Source organism: Haliotis cracherodii, unplaced genomic scaffold (genome assembly GCF_022045235.1).
Source record: "Haliotis cracherodii isolate W230 unplaced genomic scaffold, xgHalCrac1.p SCAF_5, whole genome shotgun sequence".
NCBI lineage: Eukaryota > Metazoa > Mollusca > Gastropoda > Lepetellida > Haliotidae > Haliotis > Haliotis cracherodii.
The window spans coordinates 28,563,539-28,588,870 of NW_027266308.1; the positions used below are offsets into that span (position 1 = coordinate 28,563,539).

The 25,332-nt window shown below is 43.5% G+C and overlaps 1 protein-coding gene across 1 annotated transcript in view; it reads left to right on the forward strand.

Moving 5' to 3' along the window:
• Positions 1 to 871: 871 nt before the first annotated feature.
• LOC139443494 (uncharacterized) overlaps positions 872 to 25,332 on the forward strand; it is a 111,440-nt gene continuing 86,979 nt past the window's right edge. The window contains exons 1-15 of the mRNA XM_071224481.1: positions 872 to 1,342; positions 1,992 to 2,051; positions 2,460 to 2,520; positions 4,405 to 4,622; positions 5,531 to 5,651; positions 6,094 to 6,195; positions 7,124 to 7,236; positions 9,160 to 9,228; positions 10,084 to 10,150; positions 13,595 to 13,639; positions 14,720 to 14,937; positions 15,954 to 16,022; positions 18,305 to 18,440; positions 19,835 to 20,028; positions 24,388 to 24,444. Of these exons, the coding sequence (XP_071080582.1) occupies positions 1,184 to 1,342; positions 1,992 to 2,051; positions 2,460 to 2,520; positions 4,405 to 4,622; positions 5,531 to 5,651; positions 6,094 to 6,195; positions 7,124 to 7,236; positions 9,160 to 9,228; positions 10,084 to 10,150; positions 13,595 to 13,639; positions 14,720 to 14,937; positions 15,954 to 16,022; positions 18,305 to 18,440; positions 19,835 to 20,028; positions 24,388 to 24,444 (1,689 nt within the window). The 5' untranslated portion in view covers positions 872 to 1,183. The remainder of the gene's footprint in view (positions 1,343 to 1,991; positions 2,052 to 2,459; positions 2,521 to 4,404; positions 4,623 to 5,530; positions 5,652 to 6,093; positions 6,196 to 7,123; positions 7,237 to 9,159; positions 9,229 to 10,083; positions 10,151 to 13,594; positions 13,640 to 14,719; positions 14,938 to 15,953; positions 16,023 to 18,304; positions 18,441 to 19,834; positions 20,029 to 24,387; positions 24,445 to 25,332) is intronic.

A 25,332-nucleotide genomic window follows, 5' to 3' on the forward strand; every position in this document is an offset into this window, starting at 1 on the left:
CTCATTTAAATAATATGTTTACTTCGGCCAAATGTCTCTGTGTGTGAAGATGTAACCAATTCTCCATAGGGGGTCGCGTCAGGTGATCGAACTCTGGCTAACTTAAACCGCCCAATGTAAATGAAGGGTGCACAAGTTCTTGAGCCAACCGGATGTCGGGGTTTGGGGTGATGATGGTAGTGGCTTGTGGCTGTGTGTGATTGGTCTTAGGACTGTATAATATTTTGCCGACCCTCTCATTTTATGCAACACTTATTCATGCACAGTTTCGAATGGAAATCGATTTTTTAAAATGGCTATTACATCAATAGACACAATAGGAGAAGTTTATTCATGAATGAAGGCCACATGACCCAGAGTTCATTTACAGGAATAATATATACTATGCACATGCACACATTTTCTTACAACAAACGTTAATATTTTTTACATTTGTATTTACATAGGTAAATGTCTTTTTAAATATATGGACATGTTTTTAATAACAGAATCATTTCTGGTAGATAAAAGACTGATACATTTTTGAACAGATGGTTGCACATGATAACATTTTGGAATTAAATTTTCTCTAATACCTTTATAAAAAGGACACATTAACAAAAACTCGTATTAATTTTTATTTCATAGCGGTTACATTTCATACATAAACTAAACGATGACTCTGTGGTTGTATTAAATCGAGTTTTCTGTGCATTTAGGTTATTACATCATTCAACTGTATAAACACAAAGGAGACACGAACTATTTTAACTCGTCAGAGCAACGTTGACTTTAATCTTATCTACCATACTTCAACAAACCAATATTTACACTAGCAGATCAAGGTTTCAGTGTTATCCGTGTCAACTAACAGGTGTATGGGATATGGGAACACTCGTATGGTGTATTATCTTGTCGAAACATTTGGTCTTTCATTGTCGCCATTAAACATTTTGTTACCGGATACATCGCTTCAACTCAATTCAGACATTTTGAGGAGTGCTATGTTAACACTGTTTTCCTGTACGTCCGAGATGTGATGCCAGGCGTTTCCATGAGAACAGTAGAGATGGACTCCCTTGATAAGAATGTTCCAATGCGTGTGTCATCTGGCTTCATGTTCTGAGTGGGCAGTGGGAGAAGAGATAATCACGTTGACGTATCCCACAAAGCCACATGTACAATTCTCTCTGCTCTCTACGACATGAAGAACGCTATTCACGGTATTGTAACGTTGTTGACGTTGTGGTTGACCCTATGTGACCTCACCAGTGTGTTTCTCCGACAGGGAGAGCTGTCTTCTGTTAAAGGAGTCTGTGATGCCCAGTGCGAGGCCCTGTGTCAGGAGCAACCGGACCTAGTGGTAGGCACATATAATAATCGAATGATGAGTATTTCGGTTAATCACATCATCTCAGGTTTAATGACCTTGTTTGTTTGTTTGTTGTTTAACGCCGCACTCAGCAATGTTCCAGCTATATGACGGCGGTCTGTAAATAATCGAGTCCGGTCCAGAGAATCCAATGATTTATAGCATGAGCATCGATCTACGCACTTGGGATATGATGACATGCATCAACAACGTCAGCGAGCCTGACTACCCGATCCCGTCTCTTACGGCAAGCATGGTCGCTTTAATGACCTTGTGAGCGTTTTGGCGATGCCTGTTTAATACAAACAATAGTTCATGAGCCCATGGATACTACATTGTACTATTGTATGTACATTGAAATCTCGTTAACTCAAGTCCTCGGGATCATCTGAAATACATCGAGTTCTCCGTTGTTCGAGACAGGCGAAGTGTCGATATTATACCATAGAGCCAAAAGGGATTCAGCCGAGACTAAAATGTCACATCGTCTTTCACGATAAATCGAATTAACGGATTAACGGAAGGAGTTTTCCAATGATTGCACTTTACAGTTTATGCTGTATTAATTTAAATATATAGATGGAGAAAGATCTGCGGGAAATGTGTTGCCCCAATTACATCAAGTACATGTGTTATTCAGGATAAATGCGAAGACCTTTGCAGACCAAGTACGCGGAGGCAATGGGTATTCAACTGCACAGTGAGTACACTTCAGTATTTATTCTTAATTCGATCTGGAGTGAGTGAGTGAGTTGGGTTTAACGCCGCTTTTAACAGTATTCCAGTTATATCACGGCGTGTCAGCTTAATGTGGGAGGAAAGCCCGAAGTGATGCAGGTCTCAGACGTTTACCACTTCGGTGAAACCCACGAGCACGGGTATGGTGCTGACAAACCTAGAAACATAATCGGGGCGAACCGGGATTCGAACCCACAATCATAGGTTATTGGCGTGTCCAAGGGACGAAACTCTGCACAGCGAATCGCGGTGCCTTAGACGACTGTCCACCCGTGCCCCCAATTCGATCTGGAAATTGCACCCACAACGTTGTTTGGTGTTTGGAAGTCGTGTACACAACCTGGCCTACCCTCCTCTGTATCCATTTCAGGACGGCGGCGACTGTAGAGGAGCTGGGTACTGCTCCGTGCTCAAGAACATCAGTCAAGGCGGTAGGTAACTGCTGCATTATAGCAATGATGTCTTGTTATTGTTTTTTTGTGTGCTTAACGTCACTTTCAGCAAATTTCCATCTATATGAGGGCTGTTTGTAAATAATCGGGTCAGGACCAAACACTCCAGTGATTGACATTATGAGCATTGATTTAACTCAGTTGGCATCGATGACATACACTGGGGTGGGATGGGGTGGGAGGGGTGGGGGAGGGGTGTGTGTGTCTTGTGGGGTGAGTTATATATCGACGTGTCACGTGTGCGTGACATCTTGTACCAATCAGGATTCATGCCGGTATTATAGTGCTGACCCATGAGATACCATGCCGCAGTGAATATGCCCGCTCAAAAAGTCTGACACTGACTCCGGGCCGCCAGTCCTTGTTTTGTTCCCTAATGCCGAATGCAAGGCATGTTAACAACAAGTACCATCTTTTAACATTGGTGTCAAGCGGTCAGGGAATGGAACCAGCGACATTCAGCAACGTACAGACAATAGTGTCTTGTCTTCTCAACGTGAGTGAGTGAGTTGGGTTTAACGCCGCTTTTAACAGTATTCCAGTTATATCACGGCGTGTCAGCTTAATGTGGGAGGAAAGCCCGAAGTGATGCAGGTCTCAGACGTTTACCACTTCGGTGAAACCCACGAGCACGGGTATGGTGCTGACAAACCTAGAAACATAATCGGGGCGAACCTGGATTCGAACCCACAATCATAGATTTCTGCCGTGTCCAAGGGACGCAACTCTGCACAGCGAATCGCGGCGCCTTAGACGACTGGGCCACCCGTGCCCCCCTTCTCAACATGAGTTCTTGTGAGTAGATCCAGGCGATGTCGTTGTATAGCATGGATCTCTTTCCCGAAGAGATATCAGTACAAGTGCCGTAAGTTTTCATTACATTGTGGTGAAAAGTGTTTTTCCAGATCATTTTACGTAGGCTACATTGCATCTTCGCCTAAATGTAGGTCATGGGCCCTTTCCTTAGCCCCACTGTTACACCATATATTTACGACAGTGGTCGAACGAAGAAGAAGACTGTATTGTGGAGTAGTATTTAGCCTTAAACACGGTACTGCACCTATGGCAGTAGTCACGTAAGATAATACCACGGACTGGTGTCTGAGATAAGGCCATTTTTATTCGCTGGGGTTACGGGTGTTCTTGCCCCCAAACAATAAGGTCGTTGCTCCAAATTCAAATCCATTTGTGGGTAGGCGGATCAAGTAATAAATGTAAAAAAACACAACATACAATGGTCATTGACTCCTTGGTAACAAACGCATTCAATGACCAGTGACTCCTTGGGACCAACCGCATTCAATTATCATTGACTCCTTGGGAATACACATTTCAATGATTATTGACTCCTTGGGACCAAACACATACATATATAATTGACTCCTTGGTACCAAATTCACACAGTAATAATTGACTCCTTGGGACCAAACGCATACTTTAAATCAATAACCCCCTTGGGACCAAACGCATACAAAGGTAATTGACTCCTTGGGACCAAAAGCATTCAATTATCATTAACTCCTAGATATCAAAAGCATAGTATTACAAATATCACTAACTCTTTGGTACCAAACACATGCTTTGGTCAGTGACTCCTTGGGACAAAACAGATTCAATTACCATTGACTCCTTGGGACCAAACGCATTCAATTACCATTGCCAAACGCAAACTTTGACCATTGACACCATGGTACCAAACGAATACAATGATCACTGACTCCTTGGGACCAAACAGATTTAATTACCATTGACCCCTTGGGACAAAAAGAATACAACGATTATTGACCCCTTTGGACCAACTACATACAAAGATCATTGATTCCTTGGGAGAAAACGCTTGAGGGAAGAACTATACCTTTTCAGGTTACCTTCCTCCCAAGCCGGACGTGAAGATCCTAAGGGACCCCGTCACCCGGGACATCATGCTCCACTGGACACTGGACGCCACGACCCAGCACAAGGTCATCTACATCGTCCAGTGGGATCTGGCTGTCCACCCCGAGATGTTATTCAATGTGCCCCCTCTCCCCAGTCCGAACCCCCAGAAGCTCAGGAGCAACGCTTGGTACACGCAGGGCTGGGTGAGTGTTTGTTTGTTGGTTCGTTGTTTAACGCCGCACTCATCAATATCCTAGCTATATGACGGCGGTCTGTAAATAACCGAGTCTGAACCAGACAATCCAATGATTGATATAAGCATCGATCTACGGAATTGGGATACGATGACATGCATCAACCACGTCATCGAGCCTGACCAGCCGATCCCTCTTACTCGCCTCTTACGGCAAGCATGGGTTGCTGAAGACCTATTCTACCCCGGATCTTCACGGGTGGGGTGGGTGAGTGACATGGCTTGATGTTTTCGGACAAGTTGGGGTTGATACTGTGATAGTGTTGAATTCGTGTTTATGTAAATATCTGCAGGATGGAATTGTACGCATAGACACCAAGAATCTCTAATCCATTGACTTGCTTGCATATTCATATTCCTTAATTTCATATACATGTTATAGGTAACAACTTGAATTCCTACATCATGTAATTTAAATAAAACCCCGAATTTCATATACGATCGCAGTAACCCATTCTTGTGGTAAGAGTGGAAGTAGTCAGGCTGTGTGACTTGGTAGACTGCATGTCATCGTATCCCAATTTCGGGGATCGATGCCTATGCTGTTTATTGCTGGATTTCGGAGTGCTGCGTTAAACAACAAACACTCAATATAACTTGAATTGCATATGCAATCTTTGAATACCAATATAATCTCTGAAATTGATAATACCAGTTATATAACCCCTCAAATAATCAAGTAAATCTGGGATTTGAACCCACCCAGATAGGTTTTTCGCATGTCCAAGGGACATAACTCTGCACCGCGAATTGCAGTGCCTTAATGCAAAGTGTCTTCGGTGTAGCAATGAAACAGTTGCCGTCGCCTTGCGGAGCTCCTGAATGTTGTGAATAATTCCTGGACGTGCTCTGTTTCAGACAATCAGCGACACCTACTTTGTAAATGAGGTAACAGATGTCTGTGAACGGCCAATGTTCAGAGTCGCCTCGGTATCCAGGTTCGGATCCCGATGGTTTAGTGATCCCATCACAACGCCAGGTATATGATCTACCACTCCATATATGCATTCAATATAAACATTCTGAATCAGTTACAATCGAACCTCGTTGTGTCGTACCCATGGGGACCTGGAAAAAACCTTCGAGTTATCCGGTGTTCGAGACATCAGGGGCATTTTACGCTTAATTTGGATACTCAAGACTCCCAAATGAGTTCGGGACAACCGGGAATTCGACACATCCAAGTTCGACACAACGAGGTTCGTATGCACAACACACTGAAGGGCCGACGATATACATTTCTTGGGGTGGAGGTGTCCCGAAAAATTGAGCTGTTCCTGTGTAATCCGAGCCGATTATGAAATGGCCCGTCCTAACATCATACTGTACTGATTCAATTGACTGATCTGAAGATCGGGGTTCGATGGATGTCAACTCACTCACTCATTATACCTTGAGATGACTACATATATATTCCACAGCGATCGCGCCTGTGGAGGTAAGGAACATCACCCATAGCCCATTTGTCTTCGATGCCAGGACTGAGGAGATCAAGTTCGAACTATATTGGCAGGAACCGGAAGGTAAGACACGACGTTCTGTGAAGCATGCTGGGTAATAGGCATGTTGCACGATGCCATTGCTCCAGTTGTATTCCTTTGGACTGGCAGTTGTCATGACACCCACGTGACATCACTTCATCATTAATCGACCAATCGCTGACTGAGAAATGAGAATCTGTGGATTCCGGAAGTTGACTCGGGGTGCGTTGATTCTTCTTCCGGAATCAATAGATTCGAGAGATTCCTCTGAGATTGCGTGATATAAAATTTCTCCATAATTTTGCATCATTAGTTATAGTTGCGTTAGTTTCATTTCTTAAAATACACGGTCAGATGGGGCTGTGAGTCCATGGTTCAGAATCAACTGGAACAACAATAGCGTGTCGTCATCATAATGGTTAAGGGCCGCAGTGGTTAAAACAACATCAGTGGTAATTGTGCGAGATTTTCATCTTAAATGGAAACATGTCATGCAGAACTACTTTGTTTGATACGGTACCTTCAAGCTATTATAATTGATTACTTGAACTGTTTATTGCGACTAATCTTGCAGCACACAAGATATCATCCCAAAGACATAGTACAGTTTCCATAACACACAGACCAAATAGTACAACGACGGCCTCCGAGATCTGTTCGGAGAGCGGTAGGTCAGTGGTTCAATCACAGGCCGCGTCATACCAAAAAGACATTAAAAAATGGTACTTGTTGTTACCCTGCCTGGCGCTCGGCATTTTAAGGGGCTAAACAAGTTGGATGTTAAATTGCGGCATGGTATCTCAGTGGGTCAGCACTATAAAATCGGCATTAGTCCGGAAAAGTACAAGCAGCCACACGCACGCACCAAAATGTTAGCTTTCGATGTTGCAATTAATTCAAACTTTCTTATATGCAGCTTTGTCAGTCCTCCACTGTAATGACGCATGCTAATGCCAGTGGCCTCTTTCAGGCTGGAAACGAAGTGAAATCATCACCTACAGTTGGACGGAAAACCTTGACCAGCCCTGCTCCAACAGTGACAGCGGTCAAAGTGTGCCTGTCTACTTCGACTCCCAGAACTCGGTTGGTTTAGCTGCCCATGGTTATTGTACCTCGATTCTATTATAAGGGGCGGCGAGGTAGCCTAGTGGTTAAAGTGTTCGCTCGTCAATCCGAAGACCCAGGTTCGATTCCCCACATGGGTACAATGTGTGAAGCCCATTTCTGGTGTCCTCCGCCATGATATTGATGGAATATTGATGAATGTGGCGTAAAACCATTCTCACTCACTCACATACTCGCTATTATGATTACTTGTTCATTTGTTTGTTATTAAACGCCGCATTCAGCAATATTCCATATGTATGATGGCGGTAAACTATCCAGTTTGGACCAGACAATCCAGTAACTGATGCCATGGGCATCGATCTACGCAAATGGGATACAACGGCATGCGTGAACCAAGTAACCAAGTCTGACCACCCGATACCGTTGGTCGTCTCTTACGACAAGCAAAGTCATCTTCCCTAGGCAAGAGAGTTAACTGACTATAAAAGTCCAGTTTCCACCCTTGCCGAACTAGGCTGGTATTATGGAGTTACATTTTGGCTGGAGTCTATGCACAATCCAATCAAAATCGCGCACCGAAATCGAAATCCGGTTCGTAAACTGTCGTGCAGATTTCGGTCGATTGCATGATTTGAAAAACATGTGCACCGCCAACTCGTCAGCAGATATTTTCCAAATCTTTTCATGTTTTTAATCAAGATGCTCACGTGATTTGATGTACTTCGCGATGTAAGACCCGTTTTATCACAATATAGATCTTGATTATCGATCAGATCGTCCTGACCGGGCGCCACCATTTTGTTTGAAGCAAATGCAAGTGATACGAGAGGTGGAATCTGATTGGTCCATAGGAGAGGCTTAGAAGGGACATAACTGGTAATAGCCACTGGTGGCGCTACAATCGAGCCCAGTAATTCCAGCCTAGTTTGGCAAGGGTGGAAACTGGACTTTTAAAGTCAGTTAACTCTCTTGCCTCGGGAAGATGAACAAAATAGGCTCTTACCACAAGCATGGGTTGCTGAAAACCATTTGTAACCGGAATTTGACGGGGGTGTTTTGGTAAATGCTACTTGACCCTATTCGCCGCCATAACTTCCTTTCTAAAGAAACGTCACCATCTTCGTATTTCAAGTTTCACTAATATAGCACAGAATTTCAATCCCTCGTAAAGTTTATTTGATTGGCCGGCCATTTGAATCGGACTCACACCAATAGTTCCGGGGTATTTTCATAACAGAAGGGAGATATACTACACTGGGTAATCGATGATGGGCCTGTCTATCAAAATGTGTATCTTGTTCTAACTGTCGTGAACAATAATTTAATATTTTAAACATCAAGTTACATGTTTCATCAAAAAATGTTCCGCAACCAGTTTTTATACACTACAAGTATATAAATTGTAACACAATGGTCTTGCTCGAACGGCTAAAGCTGTTATTGTAGTTTCTCAGTCGGCACTAAAAGAACTAATACACATCATTGTTAAGTGGGGATGTAAATTACAAGTTTCCGTGATTCAGTTTGTGTGTCTGTTGCAGAGTGAGTGGGTTGGGTTTAACGCCGCTTTTAACAGTATTCCAGTTATATCACGACGTGTCAGCTTAATGTGGGAGGAAAGCCCAAAGTGATGCAGGTCTCAGACATTTACCACTTCGGTGAAACCCACGATCACGGGAAGAGTGCTGACAAACCTAGAAATATACTCGTGGCGAACCGGGATTTGAACCCACGATCATAGGTTTCTAGAATGCCCAAGGGACGCAACTCTGCACAGCGAGTTTAGTTGCCTTGGCCACCCGTGCTCCTCTGTTGTAGAAACAAAAGTTCAATGGTAAAACATGTTTGAATGCAGTGGAATACCAGCAGAAGAATGTCAATATCCGATCAACTTTTCCCTGACCTCGAATACATCTTACAAACTTCGCTTTATTTCAGACCCATTTTACCAATATTCTGAATGTCCGAATACCAAAGGGTGGCATGGGGTGTAAGTTCAAGTTCCAGGTGAGTAAATGCAGTGAATTAGATAGTTCTTACGGTGAGGTGAGGTGAGGTTTAACGTAGTGTTCAATATTATTGCACATATATAGCGACGTACATGCGCGTATGTGCGTGCGTGCGTGCGTGCGTGCGTGCGTGAGTGCGTGTGTGTCTGCTTGTATTAGTCCGGACTAATGTCGATTTTATAGTGCCACCGAGATACCATGCTACAGTTTAACATGAATACACCACCCAGACACAGTAAACTGACTCCGAGCCGACCAGTCATTGTTTAGGCCCAAATCGCCCAGCACCTGGCAGGGTAACAACAAGTACCATCTTTACGTCTTTTGGTATGACGCGGCCGGGGATCGAACACCAGGCTGTCCACTCTCCGGGCAGATGCTCCACTACTGAACTACGGAGAGGCGCGGGGATAGTTAGCATGTATTGTCAGCTTTATTGAAAGGAGTTTTAAGCCGACAAAAAAATCATTCGTGAGGTGAAAGATCTAACGTCGCTTTCAAGATTATTGCACTTATATAACGATTTACAGGACGTGCGAGCGTGGGTGCGTGCGTGCCTGCGTGCCTGCGTGCCTGCGTGCGCGTTTGTCTTTGTCTTGACTTATGTATAGTATTAGCACATGGATATACCATGCCAACTCCACTAATCTCATCCCGGTTCTATAATGCTAGCCCACTGAGATACCATGACACAGTCGATAACCGAGCCGAGCGCCAGGCAGGGTACCAAGTACCATCCTTTAACGTCTGTTAGTATGCCCGTCGTCCTGGAGGACTCTCTATCCAGAAGACCACGGAGGCGGTCTCCTTCGTGTACGTCTGGAACTGATCACTGCTTCATTTTGGTTCTCAGGTGCGGGCATTTTCAAGATGCACCCCGAATGTAGTTGGACTATCCAGCCGTATCAACATAAACATAGGTAGGTAATAACACGTGAATGTTATATCCTACACACGTTTATAGTACACGTGATAAAAAAAAAACAGGGTTAAAATAAGTCTATTATGTACACGGTTACCAAACAGGGTTAAGTCTACAATATACTAGTACACGGTAACCAAACAGGGTTAAGTCTACAATATACTAGTACACGGTAACAAAACAGGGTTAAGTCTACAATATACTAGTACACGGTAACAAAACAGAGTTAAGTCTACAATATACTAGTACACGGTAACAAAACAGGGTTAAGTCTACAATATACTAGTACACGGTAACAAAACAGGGTTAAGTCTACAATATACTAGTACACGGTAACAAAACAGGGTTAAGTCTACAATATACTAGTACACGGTAACAGAACAGGGTTAAGTCTACAATATACTAGTACATGGTAACCAAACAGGGTTAAGTCTACAATATACTAGTACACGGTAACCAAACAGGGTTAAGACTACAATATACTAGTACACGGTAACAGAACAGGGTTAAGTCTACAATATACTAGTACACGGTAACAGAACAGGGTTAAGTCTACAATATACTAGTACATGGTAACCAAACAGGGTTAAGTCTACAATATACTAGTACACGGTAACCAAACAGGGTTAAGACTACAATATACTAGTACACGGTAACAGAACAGGGTTAAGTCTACAATATACTAGTACACGGTAACAGAACAGGGTTAAGTCTACAATATACTAGTACACGGTAACAAAACAGTGAGTGAGTGAGTGAGTTGGGTTTAACGCCGCTTTTAACAGTATTCCAGTCATATCACGGCGTGTCAGCTTAATGTGGGTGGAAAGCCCGAAGTGATGCAGGCCTCAGACGTTTACCACTTCGGTGAAACCCACGAGCACGGGTATGGTGCTGACAAACCTAGAAACATAATTGAGGCGAACCGGGATTCGAACCCACAATCATAGGTTTCTGGCGTGCCCAAGGGACGCAACTCTGCACAGCAAATCGTGGCGCCTTAGACGACTGGGCCACCCGTGCCCCCGGTAACAAAACAGGGTTAAGTCTACAATATACTAGTACATGGTAACCAAACAATGTTAAGTCTACAATATACTAGTACACGGTAACAGAACAGGGTTAAGACTACAATATACTAGTACACGGTAACCAAACAGGGTTAAGTCTACAATATACTAGTACACGGTAACCAAACAGGGTTAAGTCTACAATATACTAGTACACGGTAACCAAACAGGGTTAAGTCTACAATATACTAGTACACGGTAACCAAACAGGGTTAAGTCTACAATATACTAGTACACGGTAACCAAACAGGGTTAAGTCTACAATATACTAGTACACGGTATTAATACAACTATAATATATTGTAACATATGAATGTTTTGCATTTGAACACACTGAAATGAAATGTAAAATCAAAGGACATTATATTTTCTTGCGGATGGAATAAGCAACCTTCGTATCTGTTGCCCATAGAGTGTACCAGCAGGCTGTAGGCTCGCTGATGAATCACAATGATTTTAGTGTTTAAAACACAAACATGTTGATAAATGTTGTTTAAAGTTTCGTTTTTCGGTTTGTATGTTAGACAAAACACTTGCAATCGGGTGTTTATGAGATTTAAAACAGGGTTCAGTTGCAATATACACGGTGACAAAACAGGGTTCAGTTGCAATATACAAGGTGACAAAACAGGGTTCAGTTGCAATAAACACGGTAAAAAACAGGGTTCAGTTGCAACATACAAGGTGACAAAACAGGGTTCAGTTGCAATATACAAGGTGACAAAACAGGGTTCAGTTGCAATATACACGGTGACAAAACAGGGTTCAGTTGCAATATACAAGGTGACAAAACAGGGTTTAGTTGCAATATACACGGTGACAAAACAGGGTTCAGTTGCAATATACACGGTGATATAACAGGGTTCAGTTGCAATAAACACGATGACAAAACAGGGGTCATTTGCAATATACGAGGTGACAAAACAGGGATCAGTTGCAATATACACGGTGACAAAACAGGGTTATGTGTACTATATATTAGTATTAGGTGACAAGACGGGGTTAAGTTGCAACATACAAGTTCGTATGTTTGTAAATTATTTGAGCTGCACTGATCACGGTTTTAAAGAACAGGTAAAGTGGAGAGATGATTGCGATTTTATGCGAATATCAATTGTCCTACATACACTCTTCAAAAAAAAGAAAGTAAATTTATTGTACCTCATAAAGATATATTAAATTTAATTTCATAGATATAAATATGAAATTTTGGAGCTCGAAAGTCACATGTTGTCGTTGTACAAAGGCATTAAAAATTGCTCATTGTCATGTCACATATAAGGCCAGAAGGTTGCGTTGAACTCAGTATCTCGTGTGGCCCCGGGCATGCAGTCACGGCTCCGCATCTCCTCGGCACTGACTGGATAAGTGTCCTGCGGAATTCTGCGGAATTCTGCGGAATTCTGCTTGAAACGCGTTGGCCAGTTGTGGGAGTGTCTGCGGCGTGTTGTGACGTCGATCGAGTTCATCCCAGAGGTGTTCAATTAGGTTGAGATTTGGAGATCTCGACGGCCAGGGCATGGCGTTGATGTTGGCATTATAAGGTAGTCTACAGTGACACGAGCTGTGTGCGGTGGAGTGTTATCATGGTTGAAACAGCTCACTATGCAAGTGAAAGTGCTGAAATCACACGCTCCGTAATCGGATTCCAAATTCTTTGGGGGCTTGGCCTAAATCTACAACGACGCGTGAACAATGTTTTCCTTAACTGATATATGTAGACTTGTGATCCTTAGCAGCTATACGAAAACGCTAACAGCAGTCAATCTAAAAGCGTTTCTATTTCGTTTAATTCTTCAAAAATATCATTGCATACATTTCTGAGTGTTTGAAACGACCTTTGATCTTTACATTGTGAATAGTTAAAATAACAGAGTTTGTGAAACAAATTCACCAATTAGTTGTGTCGCTATACATGTATGTTGTAAGATATTCACCAATAATTTGTGTCAAATGTGAAATGCCCGCTTAAAACCCTATAGTCTTACCACACCACGATCGGGTGAATTTGCACTCGTAAGAATAGGAGCTGGACAAGTTGGAAGATACCCAATAAACCACAAGGCAGACTGGGCGCCGGCCCGATCGTGGTAATTGCGCAGCGCCTCGAGCACCGGAAACCCGTTTTGACCCCACTTAGGGGATTCCCCGCATAGACGGAACTTTTCGTTCAGGGGACTATTTTGCCTGTGGTTTTTTATCGTCTTTTTACGCTATATCCCGTTCTCAAATTAAATATTGGTTAAGTATTTGTAATAAAGTATGCCCGAAAATATTAAAATCTGCAAAGTTGCCATGTTGACTTAACTTGCCCCCTGTACGACCGAAACAGAGAACGCTGAATATATTTTTGTTATTTGCACGCATTTCAGACTGCAATAATGTGATCGGGTTCTCATGTCCGGCGACGCCTATATGTGAGTATAACATCCCCCCCCCCCCCCCTCCCTCCCCCCCAGCTCATTAAACGACTCAAACGCTTTCAAAACATGTGGTGTCTCCCCAGACAAGTGCCTTTATTCGTTAAGTACGTAATTTTACGGTAAGAGGAATGCAAAACTCCTAGTCAAGGCAACATGGGTTGTATGCTCCCCAAGGAGACGAGAATGCAATCTGGATTGTAAGTTGATCGCTGAATTTGGTAACATTGGCCATGACGCTTCAACATAAGTAGTGTGGTGTCTTGCACTTTCAACATAAGTATCAGTGGGGTGTCTTGCAGTTCCAACATTTTTTGTTTGTTGTTTAACACAATCAGCAATATTCCAGCTAAATGACAACTGTCTGTAAATAACCGAGGGCAGAGTTGGTCAAGCAACCCACGCTTGTCGTAAGAGGCGGTTAACGTGACCAGATGGTCAGGCTCGCTGACTTGGTTGATGATGGTCATCGTATCGCAATTGCGTGGATCGATGCTCATGATGTCAATCAAACATGTTAAAGCACTGATTTCTACTATGTCACGTGACCTTGAGTACATTACGTGCGCTTCCAGCTATAAATGATTTTTCACAAGGTCCACAAAAAGTGTAATAAGGCTACATATTAGGGCCGGGACGAGTCCAAATTTACTACCCGGGTACCCACCACGCTATCACCCGACCCTACCCGGATATCCGCTATACGTCTCAAGACTTGGGTGTAAAAAATGCGATTGGGAATAGTTTGACCGTAGCTCTGTTAAAATGTATTTAGATACACGTATAAAACGATCAGGTCATGCATACACTGAATTCGACTGAAGTTTGATCTTTATTCAAACCTGTAAAGGTCAGAAGGAATTGGTGCATAGTCAGAAAGAAATGCGAACAATACTGATTTGTAGTTTAACCATAGAGTTTTAGATATTTTTTTGTCAATAAACAATATATAACGTGACTAACCACGGTTCTGGGTAGTCCTGTGGGTACCCAAGTCCTACTCAGTACCCACCCGGCCCGAGTACCCGAGTTACCCGTTCCAGCCCGACTACATATCCTGTCTCATTCATATCCCAGATAACCCGCCGGGCAACGTAGTGGACATTACAATGCTGGTGGTGCCTATCCAGACTGGTCATCGTGTGCTGATGGGCTGGAAGGCCCCCACGGACAAGGGGTCAGTGGGTCAGATTGACCAGTACCACATCAGGTGGGGCAAGCTCAACCTATCAACGTACGACGAACTGATGGGCCTCGGTACCCTGTACAACACCAGCACCAAGACTGTGCCTGGGGTAAGCTTGCTTTATCATGATTTCAATAGGCTTAAGCTCCATTAATATAACAGTGTAAAACCCATCCTCCCCTAAATCCCGAATACCATCAAATATTCCACTCGTTGTCTCATTGCTTACCCCTGAATCCCGAAATCTCAAAAGCATCGAGAAAAGGGTGCAATTTGAAGTTAAATTACTGACAAAAAATAAATAAATACATAATGGCATTTTTTACGTACATCAATTTAAAAAAAATGTTAAATCTGCGAACCAAGTACGATATTTTTTTGCCGTCCCGGTATCACACTGATGACTCCAGACAGTGAAGTGAAGCAAATTTGGGCGTGTCGCCAGATGTCGAGGCGGAATATTGTGCTCTCACAACCGGTTGCGTACAGTTCTGCCGCAGATTTGTGTCAATTCCGTAGATGCACCAACCGAATATGGTTGTCTCGTTGACGTGACGTCATACGTGGACGATCGGCCTGAGGCAAGTCATGAGTATTGCCCTGCTGTAGATAGCGTCTCCAACGAGATGATATTGTGTTTCGATGTCTGGCAACTTGTTCGCCTGGCATGAACATGCACGTGCAGGTTGTGCATCATGACCTTAAAATCGTGGAGAATAGGTATTAACAGATGCATAATTTAATTTCAGAATAAATCCATTTTAATTGAATTTATAATGAAGCACAGTTACTTTTCTCCTCCGTTCGTATACATAGGATATTAAGTGGCATACAAGACACATCAAACCATCTGCTAAACCAACGAGGGACTGTTTATTTCAATAATAGTAGTGGTTATCACATTAACGGCCACTAATCATTAATATGCATGTCGCCAAACCACTCGACTAGTCTCGGTCCAGTAGGTCAGTAGTTTGTCGGATGCGGCATGAAAAGTACAGACTTGAGAGTCCACTGAAGCGTGCCATGAGTTACCTGTCCTTGCCAGGAACTGAAAAAAAGACAAGAGTACAGCTGCTTGGTTTTCAAAATCGCCATGTATAATGTGTGTATCCTCTATTTCAGAATCATACATGGACAGAAATTCAGTTAGCGAACTCCACTCATAACACCTCGGACACGTATGGTGTACAGGTATGTCCAAACAGTCTTCCTCCAACCAGCAAGTATGTCCAAACAGTCTTCCTCCAACCAACAAGTATGTCCAAACATGTTCCTCCAACCAACAAGTATGTCCAAACAGTCTTCCTCCAACCAACAGGTATGTCCAAACAGGTTCCTCCAACAAGTATGTCCAAACAGTCTTCCTCCAACCAACAAGTATGTCCAAACAGTCTTCCTCCAACCAACAAGTATGTCCAAAAGGTTCCCCCAACAGGTATGTCCAAACAGGTTCCTCCAACAGGTATGTCCAAACAGGTTCCCCCAACAGGTATGTCCAAACAGGGTTCCTCCAACAAGTATGTCCAAACAGGGTCCCCCAAACAGGTATGTCCAAACAGTTTCCTCCAACAGGTATGTCCAAACAGGTTCCCCCAACAAGTATGTCCAAACAGGTTCCCCCAACCAACAGGTATGTCCAAACAGGTTCCCCCAACCAACAGGTATGTCCAAACAGGTTCCCCCAACCAACAGGTATGTCCAAATAGGTTCCCCCAACCAACAGGTATGTCCAAACAGGTTCCCCCAACCATCAGGTATGTCCAAACAGGTTCCCCCAACAGGTATGTCCAAACAGGTTCCCCAAACCAACAGGTATGTCCAAACAGTTTCCTCCAACAGGTATGGCCAAACAGGTTCCTCCAACAGGTATGGCCAAACAGGTTCCCCCAACAGGTATGTCCAAACAGGTTCCCCCAACCAACAGGTATGTCCAAACAGTTTCCTCCAACAGGTATGGCCAAACAGGTTCCTCCAACAGGTATGTCCAAACAGGTTCCTCCAACAGGTATGTCCAAACAGGTTCCCCCAACCAACAGGTATGTCCAAACAGTTTCCTCCAACAGGTATGGCCAAACAGGTTCCTCCAACAGGTATGTCCAAACAGGTTCCCCCAACAGGTATGTCCAAACAGGTTCCTCCAACAGGTATGTCCAAACAGGTTCCCCCAACAGGTATGGCCAAACAGGTTCCTCCAACAGGTATGTCCAAACAGGTTCCTCCAACAGGTATGTCCAAACAGGTTCCTCCAACAGGTATGTCCAAACAGGTTCCTCCAACAGTTATGTCCAAACAGGTTCCTCCAACAGGTATGTCCAAACAGGTTCCTCCAACAGGTATGTCCAAACAGGTTCCTCCAACAGGTATGTCCAAAAGCTTGTTCTTCCGACACATATAGTAAATTAAAGACTTGTAGATTTACATACTGCTTCTTATCCAGATAGTCCCTGCTCAAGGTATGTACAAACCTGTCCCCCCGAATACGTATCAAACACGTGTATATACAAATATGTTCCTCCGACACGTATGGTACATTATAAGTTGTAACATGATCACTCGGGGTACATGGGGTTTTATGCGTCCCGCGTTAGGTTTTATACCACATTAGGTGTGATGCCATTATCATTGTTACTTTGCGCCCGAGGCGAGTGGTATAAAATCTGACACAGGACGCATAAAGTCTCATGTACCCCACGTGATCCTGCTATAACGAACTTATCATACCGAACGATTGAGCGTGTGCTATGTCACGTGACTCGGAAAAAGCGTGCAGCTTTTTGCTTGGAAGAAATTCACATACAGCCTGTATTGCTCGTGGTGGGGTATAAGAGATTTATTCCCTCGCTGAGAAATTTATTACTCACCAAGGCGGGTTACACATTATTTTATCAAGATCATGTGGACCAATCAGATCCCATCATTCTGACATGGAGCCTCGTGGTATAAAACCCCATGTACCCCTCGTGATCCTGCTACAACTTACTTTTCCAGTTAACCAATGACAGCCCGTAACCAGCAAACCTCCAACCATTAGCGGGGCGGTTGGGTAGCCTAGTGGTTCAAGCGTTCGCTCGTCACGCTGAAGACCCGTGTTCGATTCCCGACATGGGTACAATGTGTGAAGCCCATTTCTTGTGTCCCCCGCCGTGATATTGCTGTAATATTGCTAAAAGCAGCGTAAAACCATACTCACTCACTGCAACCATTAGCGGCTATCGCCACAGCTAACAGGCTTCACACATTGTACCCATGTATACCCAGTTCAACTTCGGCGTGACAGGTCGACTCTGTGTCCACGGGGCTACCCCACCTTCCCTTAAACTAATAGGAATTGTCAATGGTCGGTACGGTTCTAAATTGGAAGAAGTAGCAAGAATAAAAAATAAAAGATCGAGTCTATGCCCATGTATTGTATACATGTAGTTGTTTGTATACTTGTATATCACTATGTATATTGTCTTTCTTGTCCCTATCAGATAATCGCGACACCCCCCGGGCACAGACTGGTTGGGTCATGGTTGTCGCCTGTCACCTCCATGTCCCCCGCGCCGATCAGAGAGGACGATTCCGAGCCAGCAATTACAACCCCTATCAAACTCCCAGAAGAATACGGTGAGTGTTTTGCACACCTCACGAGTCATTGTTTGTTCGTTTGTTGCTAGTCGCTGACAGCAATGTTCCAGTTACGTCACGACTGTCTGTCAATATTTATATCACGGCGTGTCAGATAATGTGAGGGGAACTGGGGTAATTAGCACTGATGGGTGAAAGAAAAGAATGGACATAGCAAGGGGCAAATTGAAGCCAGCTATGCAATTAGCCCCGACAAAGATCCAAGCAATGGTCCCATGCACTAGGCAGATAGGTTCCCTGGTCACGGTTCATGACTGGCCGGTGTCTCCTGATGTCAATGGCTTCTTGTAGTCGCCAGTTGTTGTTGTTGGTAGACAGGACTTTGGTGGCGTCCCACATGATGTTATGGTTTTCGTTCTTCAGGATGTGTTCGGAAAAAGCGGATTTCAGGTAGAGTTTGTTAAAGTCCGATGTTCTTTGAGTCTTGTGTTGTGGGGTCTAAGGGTTTCTCCAGTGTACTGGTGGCCACAGTTGCAGGGAATGTGGTATATACATCCTGGGGGGTTGGGACTTGCACTGCTTGTGCCTCTGCCATTTGCTCGTAGATGGGTCTTTGTGGACTTGCCGCTAGAGAAGGTGACATCTATGCTGGCTTTGTTCTTGATGAGGCGGGAAATCTGAAAGTCCTGAAGCTTATAACAAGTTTTCATTTTGTTAAATACACAAAACTGACTAGTTATGCGATAATGAATAAAATGCACGTGAGTTCGTGGAATTTGATTTACTAAGCAAAAAGTTATTTGCGTTTTTGTTTCCACAAACCGAAACAAAAATTAGACCACGCCTACTAATTGAGTACTGTTCGTTCGTGATTGGCTGATTTATAGAATGGGCGGGGCTTGTGTTGAAATGTCGCCTACAGGTGTATGTGTTAATGAATAAATAAGCAGTCTGTGACGTTATTATTGTAACTCTGTTTTACACAGTATGCACGCCGTTATTTTACGTTTATACCTCCATAAAAGCAAATACATATTGAAGTCAATTCTTAAGGTGAACCATTGCCAAAATACCCTTGTAGATCCGGGACAGAATAGGCCTTCAGCAACCCATGCTTGCCGTAAAAGGCGACTATGCCTGTCGAAAGAGGCGTAAGGATCGGGTGGTCAGACTCGCTGACGTGGTTGATGCATGTCATCGATCCCAATTGCGTGGATCGATGCTCATGTTGTCAATCACTGGATTGTCTGGTCCAGACTCGATTATTAACAGACCGCTGTCACATAGCTGGAATATTGCTGAGTGCGACAAACAAACAAACAAACAAACAAACAAACAAACAAACAAACAAACCATGGCCAAAGTCCATCCTGCCTTATATATTACCGCTGGAGACGTGCATGTCGTTGATGTCTACTTTGTATTGGTCACAGCCACCGTACTGAAGGACGACAATGGTGTGGTCATCGTCTTGGTACCCAAGGCCCAAGCGGCCAGGGTGTATGTCGCCATGCCCGAAGAGCGGTCACGTGACAACCTCAAAGGCTTCAGTGTTCGCTGGGGGCGTGCATTAAACAGCACCGGTGAACCAGTCTTGGTGAATAAAAACACAACGTTTATCACAAGGGTAAGAACGAATTCATGGCTTCTTTTACAGTGTAGGGCACCCAAGACCATAAGATCAATACACATATACCATGAATTCGTTGACTCGAACTCGGTTATCTCAAGTCCCCTTTAGGCTCAACACCTAAATTCACATATACTGCCTGGCAAAAAAAAGTATACACTTGAAAATTGGATTTGCTAAAAAAATTAAAAACGTTATTAAAACGTTACCGGGCTGAAATCACTCGCGGAAACACTGCAAATATAAGTCCAAAACACAACTGTGATACCCGTCTCAAATGTATACATCACCATCGAAAGAAGCATCTTTTCAGCCACCATCAGACATGTGTGTATTATTTCTTTTGCCTGAAAGTTTATATTCACGGCGGCCTGAAAATATTTGACTACATTGTTACGTATAAGGGTTGGTGTAATAGCCTTGGTTTGCGTTGTCCCCCTGCAGACCCAGGTTCGATTCCTCACACGGGTAAAATCGACGAAACCATTTCTTGGTTTCTCCTGTCCTGATATAGCTGGATTATTGCTAATCCTCGATTATCCAGTGTATTATATACTACTATAGTCCTATTTTGGTTTGATAAATACCGTGTTAAGATTCGCTACCACAGCTTCGCTCAGAGTCCGATTCGGATGTATTGTTCAACTCATATGTGAGGAACTTCTGTCAAAGCTACTGATAAGAGAGTTTGGGATGTGACATTCTCTGGACGAGGAGCTCCATGGACGTGAATGGGTCCACGGTATTTATCATAATAGAAGCATCTAGTACGTTCGATAATCGAAGATATATGTATCGTGTCAAAATCAGGACATAAAAGAGGTAAGTGGTTGTTTCATTCGTGCACACTTAACCAAAAAAGCCCACTGGGATCAACTCGTGTAAGTCCGGGGCAAGCCGATTGGCTTACGGAAAGGGGCGAGTGGAGACGAATGAAGAAGGTTAGCTTCATTCGTGAGCTTTCGTGTCAACCCGGGACAATCAAAATGGTTTCCAGGTTACGAAAAGGGCAAGTGTTGATGAAAGGGTTCAGCTTGCCCTGGAATCATACGAGTGGTTCCAAATGCAGTATTTCTTTGAATTCTCATGGGTATGACACACGAACCTAATCTCCCTACCTTCTTCGTTTCAGGAAGACAAATATTCTGGGAAACACTCGACAAGTTAGCTCCCTTGGAACATTCAGTGTGTCACATCATATATACCTGGCATTCATTTGTCGTGACCGTGAAATTCCCTATTTATTTGCATTCAATCTACCTCCCGTCTCTTCTCTGTAACATATATCATTTGTAATAAATCGGTACAGGAAGATGCCTTGTCCTTGTCGTGTATCTCACACCTGTGTTGTTCCCTCATTCGTGGAACGTGTAAGTAAACTACGGATATAACGAACTTAAAGGGACCACTAATTTTAATTCGTCATAACCGTAGTTCGTTATAAGCATATGTACAACATATATGGACGGAATCAAGAAATATCCGTCAGTTCGTTAAAGGCGTGTTCGTTATAAACGTAGTTTACTGTGCATGCACTTAATGTATCTGTTGATCGATTTAATGATTGTTTGTATCTATAACGTGCTGCATACTATACATATCGAACTTTACGCTCCCACTAATACACATGTCGATGTGTTTTTTTCTGGTCAGTTAAATTGTCTCTGTCTTGTATCTGTATGATGTGGTACACTGGATCAACAAGGTGATCAGCAGAACATAGACTAAGGGAGCATCCATGAATAGTTTGTTAGCAGTGGTGGGAGAAAAGAATATTTTTGCTTGTGGAAAATACACAAACGTCAATTTTAGTGAAAATGAATAGACTGTTTGGTGGTGCTCAGGTCAGTAATTAAATCGTTTGTTAGCTGGGGTAAAAATGGATTTTTCTAAAACTTATCCCTCCCCTCATAAAATGAAATGGAGCTCCCTAAATTGTGACATTATGTATTAATAATTGAAAATTATACTTTTATCCAAATATAAAATCGAGAATTTTCTGGCGAGAAATAACTCTTTATGCGGGAACGACTTTTAGTGTACCCCAATGACACTATGGTTTTCAGAGTAAGATCGTGAAAATCGTGCAGGAAAATACATAGTAAAAGGAATGATTGACTTTTCTTGTTAGATAACGTGTGTATCTCATCTCGTGACCTGCAAAGTTGACGAGGTGACCTGCAAAGTTGACGTGGTGACCCGCAAAGTTGACGTGGTGACCTGCAAAGTTGACGTGGTGACCCGCAAAGTTGACGTGGTGACCCGCAAAGTTGACGTGGTGACCCGCATGTTGACGTGGTGACCTGCAAAGTTGACGTGGTGACCTGCAAAGTTGACGTGGTGACCCGCAAAGTTGACGTGGTGACCTGCAAAGTTGACGTGGTGACCCGCAAAGTTGACGTGGTGACCTGCACAGTTGACGTGGTGACCCGCACAGTTGACGAGGTGACCTGCAAAGTTGCGACAAAGTGTCAGCTTTGCAGGTCAATTGATAAGATAAAGTGCTCATCTGACAAGACAATACAAAAATACTCTATATATTAAAATAAGCAATTGCAGTAGCTTATATTGTGAATATCGCGTGTGCTACCGTTAGGGCAGGACATGTTTACCCATTTCACGAAACGCTGGTGTCCTCACTGTTTTTCAGCGATACTCTCCTAACTTTCACGGCTATTCTGCCTTTTACGCCCAATGGAATCTAGTTTGTCGTATAATCGAGACTGGTTGACGTTTCATTTTTATAAATATAGAGCGTTTCGTATAACCTGAGCGAATGCGACATTCTGTTGAATGAAGTATTGCCGGACTTATGTATTGCCAGACATGTTATGTCAAGGTAGATAAATAAGTTAACATTCTTAATGCCGTATATTTAAAAAAAATATAAACCAGACAAAAGAAAAACGATTATGGGATTCGAAATGTGTTGGCTATGCGCCATGATGTGTTCTGGCCAAACCTTAGTACCTGACATATCGTTACATGTATCAAAGTACGTTTACTTGTTTACTTGTTTACGAAAACATTACGCGCCATGTAGCCTTTACGATATTTTAACAGTAAGACAGCACCAGGATGGTAAGATCCAAAGTGGAATGCATATTTTTTGGTAACATCATATTTTGGCTTTTTATGGTCGACACAGTGTTGAATGCTGATAGGCCACTGCTCAAGTGGACACAAATGTTTTCTTGTTACATCAGATAGACTCAAGACAACGCTCCATTTTCCGTTTCATTTCCGAAATGACCACAAAGCACCATGACCACACGAGTGATAGTGCCATAATTACACATATAATACAATCGTGAAAGTGTCATGAACACACAGACCACATATTCGTGATAGCGCCATGACAACACTGTCGCGATAGCGCCATGACCACACAGACGTGATAGCGCCATGACCACTCAGACATGATAGCGCCATGACCACACAGACATGATAGCGCCATGATTACACAGACGTGATAGTGCCATGACCACTCAGACATGATAATGCCATGACCACACAGACGAGATAGCGCCATGACCACACAGACATGATAGCGCCATGACCACACAGACATGATAGCGCCATGATTACACAGACGTGATAGTGCCATGACCACACAGACGTGATAGCGCCATGACCACACAGACATGATAGCGCCATGACCACACAAACGTGATAGTGCCATGACCACATAGACGTGATAATGCCATGACCACACAGACGTGATAGCGCCATGACCACACAGACTCGATAGTGCCATGATCACAAAGACGTGATAGTGCCATGACCGCACAGACATGATAGCGCCATGATTACACAGACGTGATAGTGCCATGACCACACAGAAATGATAATGCCATGACCACACAGACGAGATAGCGCCATGACCACACAGACATGATAGCGCCATGATCACACAGACGTGATAGTGCCATGACCACACAGACGTGATAGTGCCATGACCACACAGACATGATAGCGCCATGACCACACAGACATTATAGTGTCATAACCACACAGACGTGATAGCGCCATGACCACACAGACGTGATCGCTCATTGAAAGATGCAGTTCTTTGTATCATCTCAGAAATTTACTGTGTCTATCTTCACATATGTCAAGTGTATGTAATGTTGCTTACCACCCCCTATTCACAGGACAGACAAGTGTATGCAATGTTTTACCTCCCCTATTTACAGAACACCTTGCCTAAGTCAAGTGTTTGTGACCTTGCTAAACGTCGCCTTTTGCAGATCACCGAGTCTATCTCATTGTATGGTCTGTAGCTAAACGTCCCCTTTAGACAGGACACTGTTTATGTCAAGTGAATGTAATGTTGCTTACTGCCCCTTTTCACAGGAAACCAAGTCGGTGGTGCTGGATCACCTCATTCCAAAGAAGCGCTATGGGGTGCAGGTCAGTTTCGTTCAAAACCATTGTTCTTGTTTTTTAACCAAATTTCTAGCGTTCAAACATGACATAGATCTAACATGACACCGCTCAAACCACCTATACATATCAGTGACGTGTTCTCGGTAACATGTGTTCCATCAAGTCACAGTACTGCAGGAATCACATGTCGGTGACGTGTTCTCGGTAACATGTGTTCCATCATGTCACAGTACTGCAGGAATTACATGTCAGTGACGTGTTCTCGGTAACATGTGTTCCACCATGTCACAGTACTGCAGGATTCACATGTCGGTGACGTGTTCTCGGTAACATGTGTTCCATCATGTCACAGTACTGCAGGATTCACATGTCGGTGACGTGTTCTCGGTAACATGTGTTCCATCATGTCACAGTACTGCAAGATTCACATGTCGGTGACGTGCTCTCGGTAACATGTGTTCCACCATGTCACAGTACTGCAGGATTCACATGTCGGAGACGTGATCTCGGTAACATGTGTTCCATCATGTCACAGTACTGCAAGATTCACATGTCGGTGGCGTGTTCTCGGTAACATGTGTTCCATCATGTCACAGTACTGCAAGATTCACATGTCGGTGACGTGTTCTCGGTAACATGTGTTCCATCATGTCACAGTACTGCGGGAATCACATGTCGGTGATGTGTCCTCGGTAACATGTGTTCCATCATGTCACAGTACTGCGGGAATCACATGTCGGTGATGTGTTCTCGGTAACGTGTTCCAGCATGTCACAGTACTGCGGGAATCACATGTCGGTGACGTGTTCTCGGTAACATGTGTTCCATCATGTCACAGTACTGCAAGATTCACATGTCGGTGACGTGTTCTCGGTAACATGTGTTCCATCATGTCACAGTACTGCGGGAATC